This window comes from Salvia splendens, chromosome 7 (genome assembly GCF_004379255.2).
Source record: "Salvia splendens isolate huo1 chromosome 7, SspV2, whole genome shotgun sequence".
NCBI classification, from domain to species: domain Eukaryota; kingdom Viridiplantae; phylum Streptophyta; class Magnoliopsida; order Lamiales; family Lamiaceae; genus Salvia; species Salvia splendens.
The window spans coordinates 29773764-29797230 of record NC_056038.1 but is presented as its reverse complement, the minus strand read 5'-3'; the positions used below and the strand labels follow the sequence as shown (position 1 = coordinate 29797230).

The 23467-nt window shown below is 36.6% G+C and overlaps 3 protein-coding genes, 1 long non-coding RNA gene and 1 pseudogene across 4 annotated transcripts; 1 reads left to right on the top strand and 4 right to left on the bottom strand.

Annotated features, from left to right (window-relative positions):
• Window positions 1-604: 604 nt before the first annotated feature.
• LOC121811213 lies at window positions 605-1478 on the bottom strand. Its single transcript, XM_042212025.1, has one exon. It carries the CDS (start codon window positions 1407-1409, stop codon window positions 810-812), a length of 600 nt encoding a protein of 199 aa, XP_042067959.1. The 5' UTR covers window positions 1410-1478; the 3' UTR covers window positions 605-809.
• A 781-nt stretch (window positions 1479-2259) lies between these two features.
• LOC121742744 lies at window positions 2260-16122 on the bottom strand (annotated as a pseudogene).
• Window positions 7770-13364, bottom strand: LOC121742745. Its single transcript, XM_042135987.1, has 3 exons — window positions 12988-13364; window positions 9199-9275; window positions 7770-8102 (listed from the first exon to the last, which is right to left on the bottom strand). Exons 2-3 carry the CDS (start codon window positions 9242-9244, stop codon window positions 7837-7839), a joined length of 312 nt encoding a protein of 103 aa, XP_041991921.1. The 5' UTR covers window positions 9245-9275; window positions 12988-13364; the 3' UTR covers window positions 7770-7836.
• LOC121742746 lies at window positions 12299-13190 on the top strand. Its single transcript, XR_006038098.1, has 2 exons — window positions 12299-12812; window positions 12933-13190. It is a non-coding gene; the product is annotated as an uncharacterized LOC121742746 (long non-coding RNA).
• A 1582-nt stretch (window positions 16123-17704) lies between the features above and the next one.
• On the bottom strand, window positions 17705-19239 carry LOC121741149. The gene is made up of 2 exons (XM_042133848.1): window positions 18717-19239; window positions 17705-18324 (listed from the first exon to the last, which is right to left on the bottom strand). Exons 1-2 carry the CDS (start codon window positions 19114-19116, stop codon window positions 17822-17824), a joined length of 903 nt encoding a protein of 300 aa, XP_041989782.1. The 5' UTR covers window positions 19117-19239; the 3' UTR covers window positions 17705-17821.
• Window positions 19240-23467: the final 4228 nt, after the last annotated feature.

Genomic DNA, 23467 nt, shown 5'->3' with positions numbered 1-23467 from the left:
ACCTGAAACTCATTTATTTTTTCAATTAGATTCAAATCACAAAATTAATTAAATTCTAATGAATAACAAAAGCGTTTATGTACAAAAACAAGATCATATTTATTGATTACATATCTATGAAATGAACCGAGATTATTCACCTAATCTTTACCCTCTGTTTTCGCAACGAACTTTGCAGACTACACTTAATGTGGAAAAGTAAAGGACACTTCCATTTTTTGCAACCCTGCCACTGCCACAAAACAAGGTACCCTTTTCCTCAAATTGAGCTGTCGAATCCTAATTATTTGAATATAGTTCTAATTTCTCGCACTATTTCCTACCAACAAATCAAACAATTTTCGTAAAGCTGAAAGCAAATGTATTGCAAAGGGGAAAAAGATATGATCGAAAAGGTACAAAAATGAAATAATGAATGAGGAGAAAACAAAGTGTATCAGAGATGATAGCGAGAAGGCAACAAGAATATGTCACTCAACTTGATAATAATTCCAAAAAATGGCTAACCCCACCATAATTCCAACCACTCACACCTCAGTAACCAAGAAGAAGACGATATGGATTGGATGAAAATTGGGAACCAAAAATAGAAAAGCATTGCAAATTTCACACACAACTCAATCTGAACATTTATTAAAGAGAGGCATTAATTAAAGTAAGGCTAATGATATTAATTTACATTGCAGATGAGGATGTAGTGCTACACCTACACAGGCCAAAAACAGAATTGATTGCTAAATCAAAAGCATCAACAAACTCAAACCAAGCGTTGAAATTAGTGTTTCAATTTCCCCACCCCCCAAAAAAAATTAACCCCAAATCCTCCATATCCTATCTCCAACAAAACTCACAAACCTCCTCACTGAACCCTTGTCGAATTCCTCCACCGTGATAACAATCTCCTCCTCCTCCTCCTGCTCGCCACCATCGCCGCTCTCCGCCGCCGTGTTTGAGTCAACGAAACAGAAATCAACATCGGTCAAACTCGGTTCCGAATGCTTGGGCTCATTCAAAATAGGGAGTTTGACGCTTTTGCCCTTCCTCCTCTCCTTTTTGCTCTTGTCTTTCCGGCTCTCCTTGAGGAGGCTCTCCTCGAAAGCGTCGATGGCCTCGTGTATGAGCTGGCGGTTCGGCGACGAATCCCACTTGGCCCAATAGCTCATGTAGCAGCGGAAGCAGTTGCAGTTGAAGCAGGCCGCGTGGTCATCGCCCGGCGCCGGCGTAGACTTGCGTTGGGCGGTGGAGAAGTTGACAGATGAGCAGGAAATGAGGTAGGCGAGGACTTCCCTCTCGGCCGGAGATAGAGCGGCGGTCAGAGCCAATATTGCAGCCGGCAAAAACGAGAGGAGGTGTTCTGAAACAACAGACGGCGTCGGATGCACCGTACTCTTCTTATAAAGCTTCTTCATCAGCAATCAAATTCAATCTGAGAGAGAGAGGGGGGGGGGGAAGAGGGCATATAAATACAGTAAATAAATAAGCAGTGTTGTTCTAGGTTTTTAGTTTTGAAGGTAGAGCATAGAAATTGGTGACGTGGTGGGGAGGGATCAGGTGCGATGCATGAGTTGGTGTAGGGGTGGTGTCGTGTAAAGGATGAGATATGATTGGTTAGAGAGCAGCGGGCCCGCACCGAATCTCTTGGTCATATCCACTTTACAGAAATGATCACTCTCTGTCTGTTTCACCGCAACATCTCTCTGCATTTTTCAAGGACGCCATCGGATTTTGGGCCTCCTCAGGCCCAACCTTATTTCGGGCCATACAATCTTTGCTATGAGATTATACAATCATCAACTCATGTGAGATTTATGGACTATGGTCAAGAAATCATGGGTTATAATTTATCATTATCCTTTGACAAACACCTTTGTGCATAAAGTTAGTTGCCTCCAAATAAGATTATTTAAATCCACAATGTGATGCAGTTTTGAAATCACAAATCCCCTTTTTGTAGTTTTATGGAGACCACTCTATGCTCAACAGATGTGTCAATAACTGTCTGAATTTTCATTTCCGCACGTCAATCATATTGCTTACGCTAGCGTACTAGCAAAGATGTGTCAATGATTGACAATTCACAAGGCTGATGTTCGTATCACAACGTTTTTGAAATTTTCATTTATTTATTTTCAAATATGGAGCAATCTTGTTTCTTCATAAATCATAACATGTTAGTATGTTAAAGATATCAAGTATGTCGGAGCAAACCAACGGGTTGAATGAGGCGTGTGACGGTGTTTTAGATGGCAATTAGCAACTTCAGGACGAACTGTGGAGACGGGATTTTATCCAAGATTCCAGATTATGGAGCTCCTCGTTGTTTAAGGAGTGACCGAGAGCAGGGTAGGCCTGAAGATTAAACACCCAATATTTATAACTCAGATAGCTTCTTGTTTTTACTTAATGGAAGTTCATAAGTGATTGCAAGTAAAAACAAGAAGAATGATGATAATGCAAGTGGGAGGGAGGATGCGCAATATAGAAAGGAGAATGGTAATACCTTGAATTCACAGCTTACGCCAGCTCTTTCGAGAAAGGGAGGACCAGCTTGTCCAGCTTCGAATAGTACAGTTCTATCAGCAAAATGCCATGGGACCACAGGATAGGCGTCTGTATTCATTTTTCTCATTTAGATGATGGATTCTTTATATCAATGTAACATTGCATTAGAGTAATGGCATAAATTGAAAAAACATGCAACTAGGTATATTAATGTAATGGCAGTTAACAAGACCGTCACGCCCGTATTTCTAAGGATAGAAAACACGGTTGATCGCGACTAGGGGAGGTGGAAGGCCTCGAGAGGGGACGCGAGTTCGGACCAAGTTATATTGAAGATAACCTAACCGATTGGATCAGTTAGCAAATGTCGTTGCCACTTGATCGATGCAAACTCGCTCTCACTCCTTTTCTACCAACGTAATTTGTAAACTCCCAATTTTGCACTACTTTAACAGTAAAGCGGCAAGTTTGGGGTCGATCACACAGAGAAGTTGATGTATCAAGTGTGTGAATAGTGAACAGGGATTGGCTGCTGCCATGCTTTAATTTGAGAGTTTTTAACTACTGATTTTACTCTAGGCAAAATTAAACTTGTTAACTTCATATATTTATATCATATATATGAAGGAGGAAATTACAAATCAACTCCTATAACAAGGAGGAAAGACAAATTACGCCACCCAAGGTTCGAACTCGAGACCTCCAGGATGGAGGCGGTATCCAGCACCCTTTACCGCTAGGCCAAGGGGCTTGGATAATTAAACTTGTTAACTTGATCAAGGTAACTTTAACTACTGGGTCAAGTGCATCGTAACGAAACTGAAACTAAAGCAGTAAATGCAAGGATGAAAACGAAAACAACTTTGATTAAACTAGAACAGTACAGCGTGAAATTTAAACTAAGCTAGCACTTCGGAAAATAAGAAAGCAAATAAACCGAGAAGATCCTCGGCGGGAAACTTAAGAATACGCCGGCAGATAATAAGTATTCTGCAGCGCTTCTTCAATCGCCCTCTCTAACTAAGCAACACTTTATCTAAGCTAAGCTAAGCTAAGCTAAGCTATCTAGAAAACTGAATTAAGCTAGAGAACTGGACTAAGCTAAACTAAAACGGAAAGTAAAGGATCGGATTTTCTTTCATGTGGTGGCACATCCTCTATTTATAGGCTCGACATGACCTCCAGCTGGATAACGATCTTGGCAGGGAATATTCGCTCATGCTGAGAGTGAGCGACTCATTGATTGCACCGTGCTCTTCTTCTAGAAAGACGACGCTTTTCAGTAACAAATTCGTGACTCAGCTCCGTTCTTGCGTCTCATATACCAGCACGTGTCCCCTTCTAGAACGTTGTCCTTGATAACAGAATATTGCGCACCATCCAGCTCATAGCCTCGCGTGTCCTTCTCTGACATCCAGTGGTCCCCTCCTTAACTGCTTGATTACTCCCCTTGATCAACTCCCCACGAAATCTGGCCTTTTTTGCCTATTGTACTCGCTTGATCAGGTCTTGTTGCCTTGGTCAAACGGCATTCCTGCACATTTAACACTTGTTTTGTGCGATAAACTGATCAAGTAGAGAACATTTTACCCTTAAACCGATGCATGAAATGAGCTTTATCAGGAGGATTAAAGAAGCAGGGAAGAAAGGGGAAAACAACACAACTCGACCATAGCTCGAAACAAATGGGAATAGCTCGAATAAAATCAGAGTATCTCAACAAACAATAACTCAAAAAGAAACACTATCTCAGCAATACAAGAACTCAAAAGAAAACAACTACTCAGCGGAAGCATTCGAGAGAAGGAATATGCCACGTGTGAAGACATGACACATTCTGAACACTTAAATTTCTTCAACGGTCTTGCTCAACACCCATTGCACCCGTCACGCTCAACCTGCACATTTTTAAAAAGAAATGCAGGGCTGAGTACTTGATGCACTCAGTGAACACGTGCCAAAATAATTTTCATAAAATATTGTGTTAGCATTTAAAAGTGAACTCGGGTTTATAAAAGGCCAAGTCACCAAAACATTTTCTCGCTCAAAAGTATGGCTGCGGCCCATTTTTCTCTCTCTCCTCATACCATATCTGAACCTCATATGTGAAACGAGAACGTGGCCACATTCTTGATCAGGTCAACTCGAAAGATAGCGCACGATCCCCTCTGTGTACACTAGCTTGAATAGGGACTCACTCCCTAGACAAACCCGAATTCGATTAAACTCATAACTTCTAGTAGGGACTCACTCCCCACTAGGACGATCAGATAGGCACATCCACAAAATAAAATACGGCATGACACAATATATTTGGAATTTAATCACATAACTCATCCTTGAAAGATATTGCGTAAATTTAAAAGTAAGCCTACACAATAATGTAGGATAAAAAGCCCACCTCGTTCGCTTAAATTTCTTATCTTGAAAATTCTCACTCCGTCCTTAACTCGCTTGCGAAAGAAAATCCTTTTAAAATAAAAATAATAAGCTCATTAAAACTCAAGAAAACATCTAATTAAAAGAATGTATGCTTCCTATGTGAGTGCTCATTTTATCTTTGGTCTCTTCTTAGGGAAATTTCTGGATTCTCGTACAAAAACTCGGATCAGCGTAAACTCAGGGAAATATATATATATATATATATATATATATATATATATAGGGATGTATTCATTTCCTTTTCTCATATTTCCTCCTATTTCCTTCTTGATCTTAGCCGTTGATTTCCTGTATCCAATGACCTAAATTAGTGTGTTTAATCATTTAATTTAATGATTAAAAAAAACGAAAAGGGCTTAATTGGTAATCAATAATTTGGTTGGTTATGGCAACTTCCTAAATTTACTCCAACTCAATCTTCACGGTTATTATTCCTTGCCAAACGCCATTGACGTGAATTTCTCCATTACATCTGTGCTTTATGAGAGGCAGCGACGGGGAACAGAGGTTGATGCGACGTCGGCTCTGTGCTGGATCGCGCACAGCCATGGCGGGAGGAAAACAACAACATCCGTTCAATGGCGACCCTAGTGGTGGCAGCGGTGGCTGATCAACAGCGATGATGGAGAGTCGCGGCTGCGACGAATCGCAGCGGCGCTGAGAGAAGAAGATAGGCGGAGAGCTGAGCTTTCGAGCTCGCCGACGGTGACGACGGAGTACAGATCGGAGGGCAGAGAAAGCGAGGTTGGGAACATGGGTAGTAGCTGCGCGAAGGACAGCAGCCGTGTAGCAGTTCAGCGACGGAACGCCGACGAAGGAGGGAGAGCAGACCTAAACAATGGCTGACGGTGACGGAGAATTTTCTAAGAGAGAGGGAGCGCTGCGTGAAAGGAGATGCTATACTTTGTTGAATTCTGATATGTAGAGTATAATGCGCAGTTTAGTTTCTGTAATGCATCATATGTGATATGTAATGAACATTGATCTTGACCCGTTTAATTAAACTTATGCAGTGTTTCGATGTTTGGCTCACGTTTCCTGTTTTCCCTAAGAGTTTAACAAGCCTAGGGGCTAGGGTGTAGTACGTTCTAAGTCTAAATAACGTTGTCCAAATACACGAGATGCAGTATTTCATCTGGGGTCGCACATTCATAGCGTGTATGTTTTTTTAGTGATATACATAATGTACATATTATATAGTATAATGCGCAGTTTAGTTTCTGTAATGCATTATTTGTGATATGTAATGAACATTTATCCTGGTCCGTTTGATTTAGTTGTGCAGTGTTTCGATGTTTGGTTCACGTTTCTTGTTTTCCCTTAGGGTTTAACAAGCCTAGGGGCTAGGGTGTAGTACATTCTAAGTCTAAATAACGCTGTCCAAATACACGAGCTGCAGTAATTCATCTGGGGTCGCACATTCATAACGCGTAGGTTTTTTTTTACTGATATACATAATGTACATATTATATAGTATAATGCGCATTTTAGTTTCTATAATGCATTATTTGTGATATGTAATGAACATTTATCCTGATCCGTTTAACTTATGTTGTGCCGTGTTTCTATGTTTGGTTCACGTTTCTTGTTTTCCCTAAGGGTTTAACAAGCCTAGGGGCTAGGGTGTAGTACGTTCTAAGTCTACATAACGTTGTCCAAATACACGAGCTGCAGTAATTCGTCTGGGTTGTAGAGTATAATGCGTAGTTTAGTTTCTGTAATGCATGTTTTGTGATATGTAATTCACATTTATCCTGCCCCGTTTAATTTAAGTTGGGCCGTGTTTAGATGTTTGGCGCACGTTTCTTGTTTTCCCTAAGGGTTTAACAAGCCCAGGGGCTAGGGTCTAGTAAGTACACATTAATAACAACGTTAACAAAGACCATTAGTTTGATTTATAAAACTAGTGTTTAGTTATAATCGCGGATATGCACTAATTTTGACTGATTTACATAATGTACATATTATGTAAGAGACGAGGGCCCTTTCTTCCTCTACGGCTCTTCGGCTAACCCTTAGGGTCTAGGGTCTATTTATAAATCAAACTAATGGTCTTTGTTAACGTTGTTATTAATGTGTACTTACTAAATCCTAGCCCTTGGGCTTGTTAAACCCTTAGGGAAAACAAGAAACGTGCGCCAAACATCTAAACACGACCCAACTTAAATTAAACGGGGCAGGATAAATATGAATTACATATCACAAAACATGCTTTACAGAAACTAAACTACGCATTATACTCTACAACAAATGTACATTACGTACATCTGTTTTAAAAATGTCTACGCGCTATGAACGTGCAACCCCAGACGAATTACTGCAGCTCGTGTATTTGGACAACGTTATGTAGACTTAGAACGTACTACACCCTAGCCCCTAGGCTTGTTAAACCCTTAGGGAAAACAAGAAACGTGAACCAAACATAGAAACACGGCACAACTTAAGTTAAACGGATCAGGATAAATGTTTATTACATATCACAAATAATGCATTACAGAAACTAAAATGCGCAATTTCACAGTCATAGAGCATATTCTCAAATACACACAAAAAGTTATATAATGCATAATTCAGTACAAATAATGCAATGACATGCAGATATGATGCACAGGATTTTGATCCGTTTTCTGTATATGGATTAGTATAGTTATTGTGTAATGTACGAACGCATTATTTGGTGTAGGCATTGCATTATGCACTAGGATTTGTAAATTATGTGGTTTATGTTAAGCAATATGAGAGTTAATCGTACACGTATATGGACAAATAACATAATACACACTACATTGTAAAATAACGTGGACTGCATTTAAAATAAAGGCAATCCGAATAAACGACATGCACAAACTGTTCGGCTGCGTGTTTGAAATTTCACAGTCATAAAACATATTCTCAAAAACAGAGTACTGCTCCAAAACCAATCTCCGTAACCGCCCTTTTCTGTCTTGGATTTAACTGCTTCAAGTAGTTAAAAAATTCCAGCGGTGGTCGTCTACAGTACAGCTGATTAGGCTTTCGTCCCTTTAGCTGTTTCTTTTCAGCATCACCTGCGACCGCACTGGGAGCGCCCTCTGCCAACCTATCCCTGAACCTCTTAGCCAAAGCAACTGGTATAACATCATCTACTGTATTATCTATTTCTGATTGTAGCCGCTTCTCTGAAATAGAACAAACAAAGAAAACTATCATAACATTTTCAATAAAGTCTATATAATACTTATAGATGTTCACATGATAATGCATTAAATATTACTGATAATGCATTGTCTCAACATGATAATGCATTAAATATTACTGATAATGCATTGTCTCAACATGATACTGCATTAAATAATACTGATAATGCATTGTCTCAACATGATAATGCATATAATATTACTAATAATGCATTGTCTCAACATGATAATGCGCATGGGTTATACATAAAATATAGTAAACTGTATAAATGATACCATTCATATAATGTAGTCAATACTACAAAAAATGCAATATTATAGTTTCAAAATGCATTGCCCACACAACATAATAAAAGAAGCTCATTCAAACTGAGGATCTATGGCAACACATCCAAATCCCTGAATAATGCATAATTTAGTTAACTTAATGCATAAATAATGTTCTATACTGCATAGTCTACACTATTAAATGCACAAACGAACTGATAGTGCAGCGTCTCAACATGAAAACGCACATGTGTTACACACATAATGTTTGAAACTATATACATTATACAACTCATATAATGCATTCAATAGTAGAAAAAAAAATCCAATTTTACTGTTTGCCAATGCATTGGCCACACAACATAATACAAAAAACACATCCAGACTGAGCAAATATGACAACACATCCAACACCCTTAATAATGCATAATGTAGTTACCATAATGCATAAAGTATGTTTCATAATGCATAGTTTACACTAAAATATGCACATACAAACTACTTCACGAGTTTAATCAACACAACACAAAACACACGACACTATGCACATTGCATAATTTACTGCACATAAAGAATACCAATCATATAATGCACAATATACTCCAAAAAATGTACAATTACAGTTTCATAATGCATTACCCACACAAATTGATAAACCTATTCCATCGGGACTGAGCACATATACACCAACAGATTAAAGAACATTGTAAAGTTATTCCTTTTTAAACTGGATAATGAGCAATCAACAGAGTTACAAATACCCTTTCACGCAAGCAACAAATAAGATATTGAATAGCGTCGGAAATTTCACCTGCATCCTCTGATGCTTGAGAGAGTGGTCGACCTCTCGTAGGCATTTGCAAAGTTGAATGCTTTCCATTTACATACCTGCAAGATTTGTTGAATATTCGTCGAAACGAGTCAAGGCCGGTCGATTTGTGGCAGATGTAACCACGGTGGAGTGTAATCGCCGAAATATGTCACGGAGGCTGTCAAAATCGATTTGTGGGAGATGTAACTAGGGTTTTAGAGAGTGGAAGGAGTGGGGAGAGTCGAATCGTATGCTGGAGAGAAGTTGGAGAAAACTGAAGAGGCGTAAGATTGCAAATCGCTTAAAATTCGCTATTGCCAAAAATATGGCGGTTCCATTTTACTAACTTTACTATATTACCCCCATAATGCACAACTAAAGGTTCTATAATGCAACGCGGAAATCATTATTAAGGATTAACATGGTCCGTTGATTGAAAAGATCTAACGGTTATTAGTAAGAAGAGAAAAGAATCTAAGAGTGGAAAAGGAGAATAGTGCTCCCCTATATATATATATATATATATATATAGTAGTGATCTAGGGCAAGTGCCCATTAACTACATAACTAGAGAACAAATCACAGTCACAAGATCAAGAAAATCAAGGGCTAGTATTATTACATGTAATTTTCGAATTTAAGGAGAAATTAGTTTCCTCAATCACAAATTTACTCCACAATAACAAGGCGGGGATATAATGGTCATTGCACAGAAAAATTAGGTTATGTAAATTATGCCACCGACAGTAGACGGCCGATCTCCGATGCTCACGCGATTGCGAGATTGGAAGGATACAAGGCGCCGGAGCAGAATGAGGTGAAGAGGCTATCTCAGAAAGCGGATGTGTACAGCTTCGGGGTTGTGGTGCTTGAGGTTCTGACGGGGAGGGAGGGCGCCGACCTGCCCAGGTGGGTGCAGTCGGTGGTGAGGGATGAGTGGACGGCGGAAGTGTTCGATCAGGAGCTGCTGAGGTACAAGAACATAGAGGAGGAGATGGTGTCGATGCTGCACGTAGCGATGGCGTGTGTGGTGGAGCTGCCGGAGAAGAGGCCGACGATGGCGCAGGTGGTGAAGATGATTGAGGATATAAGAGTGGAGGTTTCGCCCTTGGGGGAGGACTACGATGACTCACGAAACTCGCTCTCGCCCTCCCTTCCCACAACTGAAGATGCATTCTAAGGGATTGCTGCTACTCAACTCTACTGTCTGTGTCTTTTCTTGTCGCCTACGTATTAGTATTTAATTCACTGTGTTTATCTACTATGTATTTTGTATATTGGGATTTTGTTAAATAGTAGAATGAATTTGATTGGCAAGTGATGTATCCTTGATTTACAAAATCATGCTAAAAGTGATGTGTTTTGTAAACAAGAGGGATGTGTTTTGTAAACAAGAGTGAAGTAAAATCATAATAAAAGGGATGTGTTTTGTAAACAAGAGTGAAGTAAAATCATGCTAAGAGTGATGTGTTTTGTAAACAAGAGTGATGTGTTTTGTAAACAACAGTGAAGTAAAATCATAACAAGAGTGATGTGTTTTGTAAACAAGAATGAAGTAAAATCATGCTAAGAGTGATGTGTTTTATAAATAAGAGTGAAGTAAAATCATAATAAGAGTGATGTGTTTTGTAAACAAGAATGAAGTAAAATCATGCTAAGAGTGATATGTTTTGTAAACAAGAGTGATGTGTTTAGTAAACAAGAGTGAAGTAAAATCATAATAAGAGTGATGTGTTTTGTAAACAAGAGTGAAGTAAATTCATAATAAGAGTGATGTGTTTTGTAAACAAGAGTGAAGTAAAATCATGCTAAGAGTGATGTGTTTTGTAAACAATAGTGAAGTAAAATCATAATAAGAGTGATGTGTTTTGTAAACAAGAGTGAAGTAAAATCATGCTAAGAGTGATGTGTTTTGTAAACAAGAGTGATGTGTTTTGTAAACAATAGTGAAGTAAAATCATGCTAAGAGTGATGTATTTTGTAAACAAGAGTGAAGTAAAATCATGCTAAGAGTGATGTGTTGTAAACAAGAGTGATGTGTTTTGTAAACAAGAGTGAAGTAAAATCATGCTAATAGTGATGTGTTTTGTAAACAAGAGTGATGTGTTTTGTAAACAACAGTGAAGTAAAATCATACTAAGAGTGATGCGTTTTGTTAACAACAGTGAAGTAAAATCATGCTAATAGTGTTGTGTTTTGTTAACAACAATGAAGTAAAATCATGCTAATTATTAAAATATCTTGATTGTATAAAATAGGCCAATTTTATAAAATAATATATTCCCTGTTGATTAATAATCATACAACCCACCCACCCACCGTTCCTCCCATTACAAAACCACTCTCTCCTTCCCTTTTTCTCGCATTCCTCATTTCAATTCCACACACACAACACACTTTTCTTCTCTCTAAACTCTGTTTTTAAATGGGTTATGACGATTTATACAACACGGGGCTGGTTTTGGGGCTGGGATTCTCCTCATCCACCACCAAAAAGCCCTCCAGAAATCTCGATTATATCACCAAAACCGCTGAGCCATCACTGACCCTCGGCCTCTCCGGCGAGACCTACGATCTGATCCTCAAAAAAGCCGATTCCGGCAATAAGAGCGGCGGAATATTCAACGATCACACTCAAAACAATTACAACCACCACACACCATAGGATGGATTTTACGATATGCCAGTATTTTTAAATCAAGCTTAGTATAAAATCATACAAACCTCAAACCCACCCATATAGTCTAATCATCCTCGAAAACACTTGTACGCCTCCGAATCAGGGAAGCAACAGTAGAAAAATCAACATTTATTCGCGTGATTTCACCTTTAAATTTCATAATGTAATTTCCAAAAATATCCTTGGCCTATTTTATATTATTAAAATAAATAATATTTGTTCCATTTATTTGTGTGGCTGAGATTTGTTCTCTAGTTATACACTTAAAATTAGTTATATCTTTGATCACTAACCTCTATATATATATATATATATATATATATATAGGGAGATGATCAAAATAAGTATGTGTTTAAATCCAGAAATGCAGCCCAAATCTCAGCCCTAGGATTAGATGATCTAATGGAGTTATATATATATATATATATAACTCCATTAATAAAACAAGAATTTCCAACCAATCACTAAAAACACGCCACTCTTCCGACCTAAACTCAAAATAGGAAAGGCTGGCCCAAACTTAATTCCTCTAATTATTCCTATAAGGTCCAAAACTTTAGTCCCTTTCAACATTTCGTTGGCTAAAACTTGGCCCCAAAACTTGCAGCACCAAAATTAAAATAAGTTTCTTTCATTCCTCTCGGTACTCTCTCTATCTATCTATCTATCTATCTATCTATCTCAATCCCAAATTAAAATCCCAAAACAGGAACTCAAGTCTTCTTCCTAAAACAGAGACTCTCTTTCTCTCCCTCTAAACTCTCTCACGCCTACTCTCCCTTCGATCCTGCACCAGTTGCCATCGTCGCTGTCGGTCTCGATCCAGCCGCCACAGCTCGCTGTCGTCGCGGAAGCTCCAGGTGTCGCCGCTCTCTCCGGCCGAGCAGCAGCTGTCCCTCCTCCGTCTCTACCCTTCTCTCTTTCTCTCCGGTAGGTAAGTCTCCTCCCCCAAAACATTCAAATTCTAATTCTAATTCTAATTCTCTTAATCGATTTTCAATTTGTTTCTCGGAGGATACAAAAGGGCTAACTTAAAAATTGACACTTTGTACAGAGCACGATGATTCAGAATTATCCTAAGTGAATGCAAGGAATTGATCGATGATTACCTTCTTAGGCGGCAGAAAACTCTCTTCTCCAACTCGGTTCTTTCTCTATATTTTTTCAAGGTTTCTGAAAGGTGGGAGACGTGTGGGGGTGTATATATATAGATATACACAGGTGAAATTGTTACTGAATGCCTCCTAATTCTCAGGGAAGAGACTTGAATGGAAGATTTGAGTAGATTTGAGCATATCTACGGTTGGTCTCATATTGGATTCTCCAAAAGTAGTTTCACAGAAAGAAAATTGGGCTGGGTGCATAAAAAAATACATTATAGGCTCTAAAATTTTATTCTTTGGCTAAACATAAATTTAAATTCTATTTTCTCCTAAAAAATCGTGTAACATTCCTCGATTTCATATGCAACACGAATCTCCAATAATTTTCGAGCATTCACAAAATTCCACTTCCATTGCTACTTAAAGTTCTCTACTCTCTAATCAAGTAAGGCTTAAGGAAAACACGAGCTCGAAAAAAATAATTCCATAAACTCTCAAAATAAATAAACGATATTCGACTAGAAGTTTGACGGTCATCCAAAAACTAACTTAAAAGAAATAGGAAAAGTCGGGGCGTCACAAAGACTATGTCAATGTTTTTGAACAAATAATTCAGCAAGCAATAATAGATCCGTACATGACAGAATTACATTCGTAACCGTTTTTGAGTTGATGTTCGTCTAAAATTTTCTAGTGTTTTAGACCCTCTGGAAATTAAATATAACCTACACAGTCCTTATAACTTATCAAAAGTTGTCTGCACAATCCAACTCTTTTGCATCCCTTCAAATGGTTCAGATAAATAAGTTGCATTTTTGAAGGTTTTAACATTGTAAAACATGACAGAGAGCAGGGAGGTCTAACAAATGAGATGAGAAATGCCAGTAGGAGAGGTGGAAATAACCTTCTTTGCATCTTCTGTAATTCTTTGTGAAATTGACGAGTTAAATGGGACCCAACCACTAAACACGGCACCTCCACCAAGAGTTTTTGGATAGAGCAGAATGCTTGCCAATGTTAGAGCACCTAAAAGATTATATTTCTTAAATTACCAAAAGAATTAAAAATAAATAGATACCACTTCATTTACAATAGATAGATTACTTTGAAAGAGCAGGCAAACACACCTCCTTGACTGAACCCACATACGAAGACATTATCAGGATTGGTGCCTGCCGCTATCTCTTTGTCTATCATGCCATGGACTTTTTGAACTGCCTTCAGCACATCACCTTCATCTTGAGGAGAATCCTGTTATGCGATCTAAACTCACATCAGATAATGTAAAATACAGAATAATGGTAACTGGTCAAGTACCGTGTAAATTTCATTTCTGAGCAATTATCGAGCTCACTATGTGGCTGGTGACAGTGAGTGAACAACGTTTTCACAGATCAAAGACATTCAAACAACTGTAATGCTTCTTGTAGACACTTCAACACATTTCATTGATGGGCATAAAGAACAGCTCGTTAGGCTCAATTTGATACAACTTGAACATAAGAAAATATGCAAGCATAAAATTAAACAGAATAAGTAGGGGCAGAACTCACAGCTGTCACTGGTATTTCGTGAATGTCAAACCATGAAGGCATCACGGAACCATCTACAAGAAAAGATATGGTAAAAGATGCATCAAAGAAAGTAATCTAATTGCATCCGGAGATATAAGACAACCAAGATCAAGCATCTGCACCTACACTAAGCTCGCTTCCACAAAATGCATCTCAGTAAACTACACCGCCCAAAATTAGTACAGTAGAAATTCATAAAAGAGATAGCAAAAAACTTGATTACCCGTTACCAACAATAAGGTTAGGGAAACTGAAGGAAAGACATATAATAATCAACAATGGAGGAAAGCAGAGGCAGTAGTGTTGGTTTCCTTTTTATAGGATCAGTATTAATATTGGACCTAGGACAAATATTACAGGAAGACAACAGGCAGGTTTCCAATACTTTAGACTTTCAAGCTCCTCAAATTAAAAACCACATAATTTACGAAAATGTTCACATATACCATAAAGGTATGAAATTTACAGTACACATAACTATCAAAGTCAGCCGAATAGAATGAAAGTCTCCATACCAAAGCCATGATAAAAATGATATTTTCACTCCCCAATCATTCAAAGTTCAAACCAAATGTAATCAAAGAGCTATTAATTTATAATTTTCCCCCAAAAAGAAAGAGCTAATCTTTATCCCTTTCCAGTTGCCTATTTCTCAAAATCAACCCGGCGCAGACCCAGGGTTTTAGAAGTTCAACTAGCAATATAATACATGATGCATATAATTCAAATCATATATAAATTGATCTGTCCAATTTCCCAATAAACGTTGAAAATTGAACTTTTGCAGTTATCTCAGCATAAAACTGTGAAATATTTCAATGCTGATAATCATCACCAAGAATCTCAGTGAGCACCCATGGTGTATACTCTACAGTAGCAATTGAGTGAGCTGGAAAAGAAAATTTAGTAATGATATCGACAATACTAATTGATTATTAAATGTTGCAATACAAATGGCCAGTTCAAAATACACTGTAACAAAAAATACAGAAAAAAAACCCTAATCTCATAAACCCCAAAGTAAAGATTCAAGTTGGTAACACAAACACCAAATTGTTCTCGTTTCCGACTAATTTCCAAGAATCTGAACAAATTCACAAAGCCTGGATTCACAAATTGGCAAAGCGATAGAAAAATAATGTAGACTTAGAGTTGCAGTTGACTGGATTATTAGGGGCAGAAGGGAAGGACCACTTGGTGTTGGCGAAGACGGCAGAAGTGAAGAAGGTCTTGATAGGTTCGTTGGCGGGGCCCGAATCGCCCAGGCCGTGCAGCCACAATACGAAGCTACGGGCCATGGGTTCGGGCCTGATCGGAAGCGGGCTTTGGTGATTGAGAATCGCCGAGAGTGACTACGAATATCGCAATAGACTTGGCCAGAGTACGCTTCCATTTCATTGTCGCTCCGTCTTATACCTTTCTATCACGTTCAACGTTTCTGCCTTCAGGTAAAAACGTTCGAGTAAACAACGTTTTCTATTACTTCAAAGTTCAAAGAGCTTTCTCAATTCAGGTGCAATGCGTTTTTGTACGTTGAGGAAATCATCATTTAGCTTGGAGTTCATCGGAATATTTGTCAAGTAACTATACTCCCACAGTTTCATTTAATATGGTATTACTATTGGGATATACTTATATTAAAATATGAGAAAAATATAAATTTTTGGGTGTAAGGGTGTGTTATATTGTTAACTACAACTAAATAATATGCGATCATTAAATCAAGACACAAGATCATTTAACCATAGATATCAATACAGCATAAAAAAATGTCAATTATGGATATTAATGTCAATTAACAAAAAGTTAGTTTTAACTAACTTTTATAAAAATATCAAAACTTTAAATAAATATAACTATCTCAATTTTTTTTACACAACATATATCAAATTAAAGATAATTTTATAAGGATTCTAACCAGACATCACTTGCATATGTTCCGATGTCAAAATTTGATTTTTTTTTTAATTTTCATATTTTTCAAGTAACAGTTTTATGTCTATATAATACACATATAAAATGTCAATACTAAATTGGGTTAACATATTCAATGAATCTTATTGATATGTTTAACACACTATATTGACATTTTGATCTAAAACCCTAGTTTTGGTAGTTTTCTAATCTTTTTAAATTTAAATAATAATAAAGCTAAATTACACATGACAATTTATAGACCACTAGATCTCTACATATCTTATGGTTTTAAATTAGTTGTAGTTAGCAATTAAATGATGAGTTAGCAATTGATCACTCTCCTTTGCGTGTATGTGCCTAAAAATATACTTCCTCCATCCCATTAAATATGAAACATTTGATCTTTGGCACGAGATTTTATATACTCCCTCCGTCACATAATAGTTGTCACACTTTCCTTTTTAGTTTGTCCCACAAAAGATGTCACATTTCTTTTTTTGGTAAAAGTTCTATCTCACATTAATATAAATATATTATTTTCTCTCTCCATCTAAAACACAATACAACATCTCCAAAAATCTCATGTCATTCTTCAACTATGCCATCTACTATGGGACGGAGGGAGTACTGTTGTTTTGTGAATTAATGTGGAGAGACTAAAGTAAGAGAGAAGAAAAAGTAGAGAGAGTATTGTTTCCATTTTTAGAAACATTTATTTTTAATAGGACAATTGGAAAAGGCATTTGAAATGAGAGTAGAAGAGAGAAAATTAGGAGTAGTAATAATGAATTAAGTAGATAAGAGAGTGAAAACAATAGTAGTACTATGTAAATTATTAGTCATGTTGTCAAGTTGGGATTTTTTTATATATTGAATTTTTAGTTTATTGTAGTAACTTCAAATATGAAAATTTATTTTCTAAATTTATTTTATGCTAAAAAGCTTAAATTCGTCTAAAAAATGGTAACTTCAAATATGAAAATTTATTTTCTAAATTGGCGAGTACTCAGGCGGAGGTATGTGGAATCGGAGGGGGCGCCTTCCATCAGTCACCGAGCTCACGGTGTCCACAGGCGCCTTCCATTTCAATGTAAAACCAAAGTGCTACTAATAGAATCCATTTATTCATATACTCCCTCCCTCTGTGTCTCAAATCACTCAATGAATAATCACCTCTTATAGAATCCAAACTATGAAATCTTCATGATTCTTATTGATTTTTCCTTGTAACTTGTATATACAATCTCAACAACATTTTTACCAAAAAAAATACACAATCTGATACTGCTTGAATCAAAATGATGAGAGGCTAAATCAATAAATAATTATCAAGGCTTTGCATGAAAAATTTAGAGCAGCATTTCATGATTGTTCAAAACCGCAGCCAAATTTCCAACTCTAATGCCGTGTTTGGCTGCAAAATCCTTTCTGCAGAAAGACAAATCCGGCGCCGCTGCAGTCGCAAAACCAACCAATCTTTTCCCACCCAAATCCTTGAACGCCTCCGCCCTTGAAATTTCATTAGTGGTTCGTTTATACGAGCCAAACCACTTTGCCTGCATGTAGCTCAGGCGCCTCCACGGCGGCACGTTCAGCCCCACGCTCTTTAATGACTTCCTAATCGCCTTCGACATTTGTCTCACCAATTGCTTCATCTCCTCAGGTTTTCCCACAAAGATCGCCGGAAATTCGTCCAGCATTGCGGCGTAGGCGGCTGTTGGACGCGCGATTATGAACTTGTCGGCCAATGAAACTTCGACAACGTAGCGGATGCCACCAGCGTTCACGTCTATGTACTCGTAATTCCCCCAAGGCTTGCTTCCGCTCTTCTCCCACTTGGATTTGCAAATGCCTGTTTTTCCATTTTCATGTTATACATTGCATAAAACTATACTAGAATAACAGTAGTAAAAAAATTTGGATTCCACTTTTTTATGAAGTACTAGTATTACTAATTATTTTAGAGAAATATGGGTGAAAATCACGGAATGAGTCAATAGAGTATCTGTTGGGACATACAAAATGACAAAATGAGAAATTTAATGGAAACGTAAAACTATATTGCATCATTAATTCTTGAAAAAGTTTTTATAGATGAAATGCTCTTCTGATTTTTATATTATCAAGTAGGAGCATTGGCCAATTATAATACTATGAAGAATTGAATAAATTCGCATGAAATTGGACCTACATTGATATGATACTAAAATCAAGTGGCATCAACAAGTCAATAAAAACACTCACCGGCATCAAAGCCACTACTCCGCAGCCGGGCCATTAGCCGCCGCTTGAATTCCAGCGACGAATCATTATCGCCAACAACTTCCAACGCCTTCTCCACCGCAATTGAAATGCTTCTTCCGTCGCCGAGATCAAATATTTTTCTCAAAGAATCATGAATTCTGGAGTCCTGCGAGTTACTCCCGGATTCATCTTCATCGATCTCAATCTCATCATCTCCGCCTCCATCGCCATCTCCACCTACTATTATTCTCTGCTCCCTAATCTCCCTCTCAAAGAAGGAGTTGACGAGATCGGACAAATCGGCCGAATGCTCGCTGCCGCTGCTCTCGAACGACCTATCTCTCGACATCTCGTCGAAGGCCGCCGCAACCCTTTTGAACCTCACCGGAATATTCACCATCTCCGAGCTTCTGATTTCCCACAATTTGCGGTTGGTTTAAGCCTTTATAGAGAGATGTTAATAGCGAATGATGAGCTAGATGTGGTGATTATGATACAGCAATGGAGTAAGTTAATGGTAAGGATGAAGACATGTTGTCGATATATATATATATATATATATATAGGGTTTTGATCTATGCAAAACCATTCTTAATACAAAAATGTAGAACCAAGCATACAAAAGTCATTTTTAGGTCATTGTAAGCTTATTTTTACGTCATTATAGTAAGGATGACATGAAATGATCTTAACATGACCTCAAACCCAAAGTTTATAATATGACCTAAAACTGCTTTACAATGACCCTCCGTGTTTTTGTTTAATTATTGACCATTGGATTGTCAAATCTCATGGTCAGGATTTGGTCTGGATTTTGTATTGAGATCAAGTTTTGTATGGATCATTTTCCTACATATATATATATATATATATATAGAGGGATGTATTCATTTCCTTTTCCTATATTTCCTCCTTTTTCCTTCTTAATATTAGCCATTAGATTAGAGAAATGGACGGTCAAGATCAACATTGGGTAATTAAACCCGTGTTGCATTATTTGTCCTATTTTGTGCATTATGAGGGTACAATAGTAATCTAATCTAGGCTGGAAACCGCTACGAATAATGCACCACATGGTCACGAGTAATGCATATAATTGCCTATATAATGCACAATATGTGAACTGCAATGCATACGAACAAGATGTGCTGTGTTATGATGTTTGACACACGTTTCTTGTTTCCCCTAAGGGTTTAATAAGTTTATGGGCTAGAGTATAGTACGTAGACATGTATGTAATCTTCACATGGTAACGAGTAATGCATATAATTGACTATATAATGCACAATTTGTGAACTGCAATGCATACGAACAAGATGTGCTGTGTTATTATGTTTGACACACGTTTCTTGTTTCCCCTAAGGGTTTAATAAGCTTAGGGGCTAGGGTATAGTACGTACGCATTAATAACAAATTATAAAACGATACGAATAATTCACCAAATTGTCACGAGTAATGGATGTTATGAACTATATAATGCACAATATGTGAACTGCAATGCATACGAATAAGATGTACCATGTTATGATGTTTGACACACGTTTCTTGTTTCCCCTAAGGGTTTAATAAGCTTAGGGGCTAGGGTATAGTACGTAGACATTACTAAATACACGTATGTAATCTTCAATCCGTTGATTAACCCATATACACAATACCTCTAATAATGCATAATATACTGAGATAATGACAATTAACAGCTACATAATGCACTACCTAAACCAAATAATGCACATACGTATATTCCAATAAACACAATTTGTTAGTAATGTCTACGTACTATACCCTAGCCCCAAAGCTTATTAAACCCTTAGAGAAACAAGAAACGTGTGTCAAACATCATAACATGGTACATCTTATTCGTATGCATTGCAGTTCACATATTGTGCATTATATAGTTAATAACATCCATTACTCGTGACAATTTGATGAATTATTCGTATCGTTTTATAATTTGTTATTAATGCGTACGTACTATACCCTAGCCCCTAAGCTTATTAAACCCTTAGGGGAAACAAGAAACGTGTGTCAAACATCATAACACAGCACATCTTGTTCGTATGCATTGCAGTTCACAAATTGTGCATTATATAGTCAATTATATCCATTACTCGTTACCATGTGAAGATTACATACGTGTCTACGTACTATACCCTAGCCCCTAAGCTTATTAAACCCTTAGGGGAAACAAGAAACGTGTGTCAAACATCATAACACAACACATCTTGTTCGTATGCATTGCAGTTCACATATTGTGCATTATATAGTCAATTATATGCATTACTCGTGACCATGTGGTGCATTATTCGCAGATACCAAAATGTGGCAGTTACTTTTCCGTCAAATGTCAATAATAACCCTGTAATGCATACAACCACCTTCTATAATGCAACACGGAACCAGTTTTATAGAATCAATCTGATCCGTTGATGGCTTAGATCTAACGCGTAATATTAAGAAGGAAAAAGGATCTAAGATGTGAAAAGGAGAATAACGTTCCCCTATATATATATATATATATATATATATATATATATATATATATATATATATATATATAGGGTTTTGATCCATGTAAAACCATTCTTAATACAAAAATGCAGAACCAAACATACAAAAGTCATTTTTAGGTCATTGTAAGCTTATTTTTACGTCATTATAGTAAGGATGACATGAAATGATCTTAACATGACCTCAAACCCAAAGTTTATAATATGACCTAAAACTGTTTTACAATGACCCTCCGTGTTTTTGTTTAATTATTGACCATTGGATTGTCAAATCTCATGGTCAGGATTTGATCTGGATTTTGTATTGAGATCAAGTTTTGTATTGATCATTTTCATATATATATATATATATATATATAGGGAGATGATCAAAATAAGTATGTGTTTAAATCCAGAAATGCAGACCAAATCTTGGCCCTAGGATTAGATGATCTAATGGTCAATAATTAACCAAAAACACGGAAGGTCATAATTAAGCAATTTTAGGTCATATTATAATTTTTGGGTTTAATGTCATGATAAGATCGTTTTAGGTCATGCTTTGTTAGCATAACCTAAAAATTACCTAATTATGACCTAAAAGTGACCTAATTATGATATTGTTCTGCGTTTCTGTATTTAAATCTAGTTTTGCATAGATCAAAACCCTATATATATATATATATATATATATATATATATATATAATGGGTAGATGTGGTGATACGTCCACGGGAAAGTCATTTATTGAGCTTCTAAGAGTGGAAGCCAATGTACCGAAAGCAGGAAATCTGACCAGGTTCACTATCTCATCCAAATAAGTAGCATATGATAATAATTGAGCACGGGGCGATACATATATACTTATTTTTAATATCTGCCTTTTTCTATATTTTTAGGAGTACATTTTTTCCTTTACTTTTTTGTATTTTAATTTAATTGAGAAATTAGTATTTAATGTAATTAGAATTGACCAATTACTAGAATATAGTACAATCTTTATTTGCATTTGTTTTCATTCCTTAGAGAATAATTTATTATTGGGAATTGTTATTTCATAACTACACCTTATAGCATAATTTTGTTCATTTTTGGTCACTTTTTTAGATATCTAAGTTAAATGAGCCGTGTATTTTATTAATAAAAATCATAGGAGTATTTTTTAATTTCTCTTATGACATTCTTTCTTCTATTGTATTCTCTTTTAATTATCTACTTTCTTTCTTTTATTATTTTATCTCTTTATTTATTTTATTCCCTTTCTATTTAACTAATATGTAATACTACTATTATTTTCTTAAAAGGGGTAAAAACTACTCCCTCTGTCCCCAAAAAGTATGAACTATTTTTTTTTGTCCGTCCTTGAAAAATATGAACTTTCTAATTTTAAAAACGTTAAATAACTTATTACTCCTACACACCATTTTATTTATAACTTATACCATTACTATTAATAACTTATACCATCACAATAATGTGAATCTACTCTCCACCAACATTATTTCCACTATTCTTTATCTCTCTCTTACTTTTTCCCTTATTTATTAAAACCTGTGCCGATCTCATTGTTGGGGACGGAGGGAGTATCTTCATTAAATGGGATGGAAGGAGTACTTTTTTGGTTCTTATCCCTGATAAATAGTCCACTCATAAGCTAATTGCATTGACTCTAACGTTCCATGCTACCAAAAACTGTTGCAGAATATTGCCTCATCACAGCACACTAAAATGCACCATCTAAACAAAAATCAAATTTATTTAACTTCAAATATAATAAAAAAAGATTGTAAAATATAGTTAATGCGTTTACTTCAAACTGATCAAATATTTATTAGCAAACGAATGCAACAGCTTAAATATAAATATTGCAATGGCGAACAGACTAACGTACAATCGCGTTTTTTAATATAATACTCCCTCCGTCGCAACTTAATTGTCACTTTTATAGTGGGCACAAGTTTTAAGAAATATAAAGAAAAATTGGTTGAAAAAGTTAATGGAATGTGAGACCCACTTTTTTATATTTGTTTTATAATAAAATGTGAGTGAAATGAGTTAGTGGAATGTGTGACATACTTATCATTTATGGTAAAAATGGAGTGTGACAATTAAATTGGGACGGACCGAAATGTAAAAGAGTGACAATTAAGTTGGGACGGAGAGTACTTATAGTGCAAAAACATAATGTGCCACTAAACTTTTTCTCACTTCCTCTTATATTTTTGAGATTAATCACCCCACTCCGCCAATGCCATGTGGAGGCTC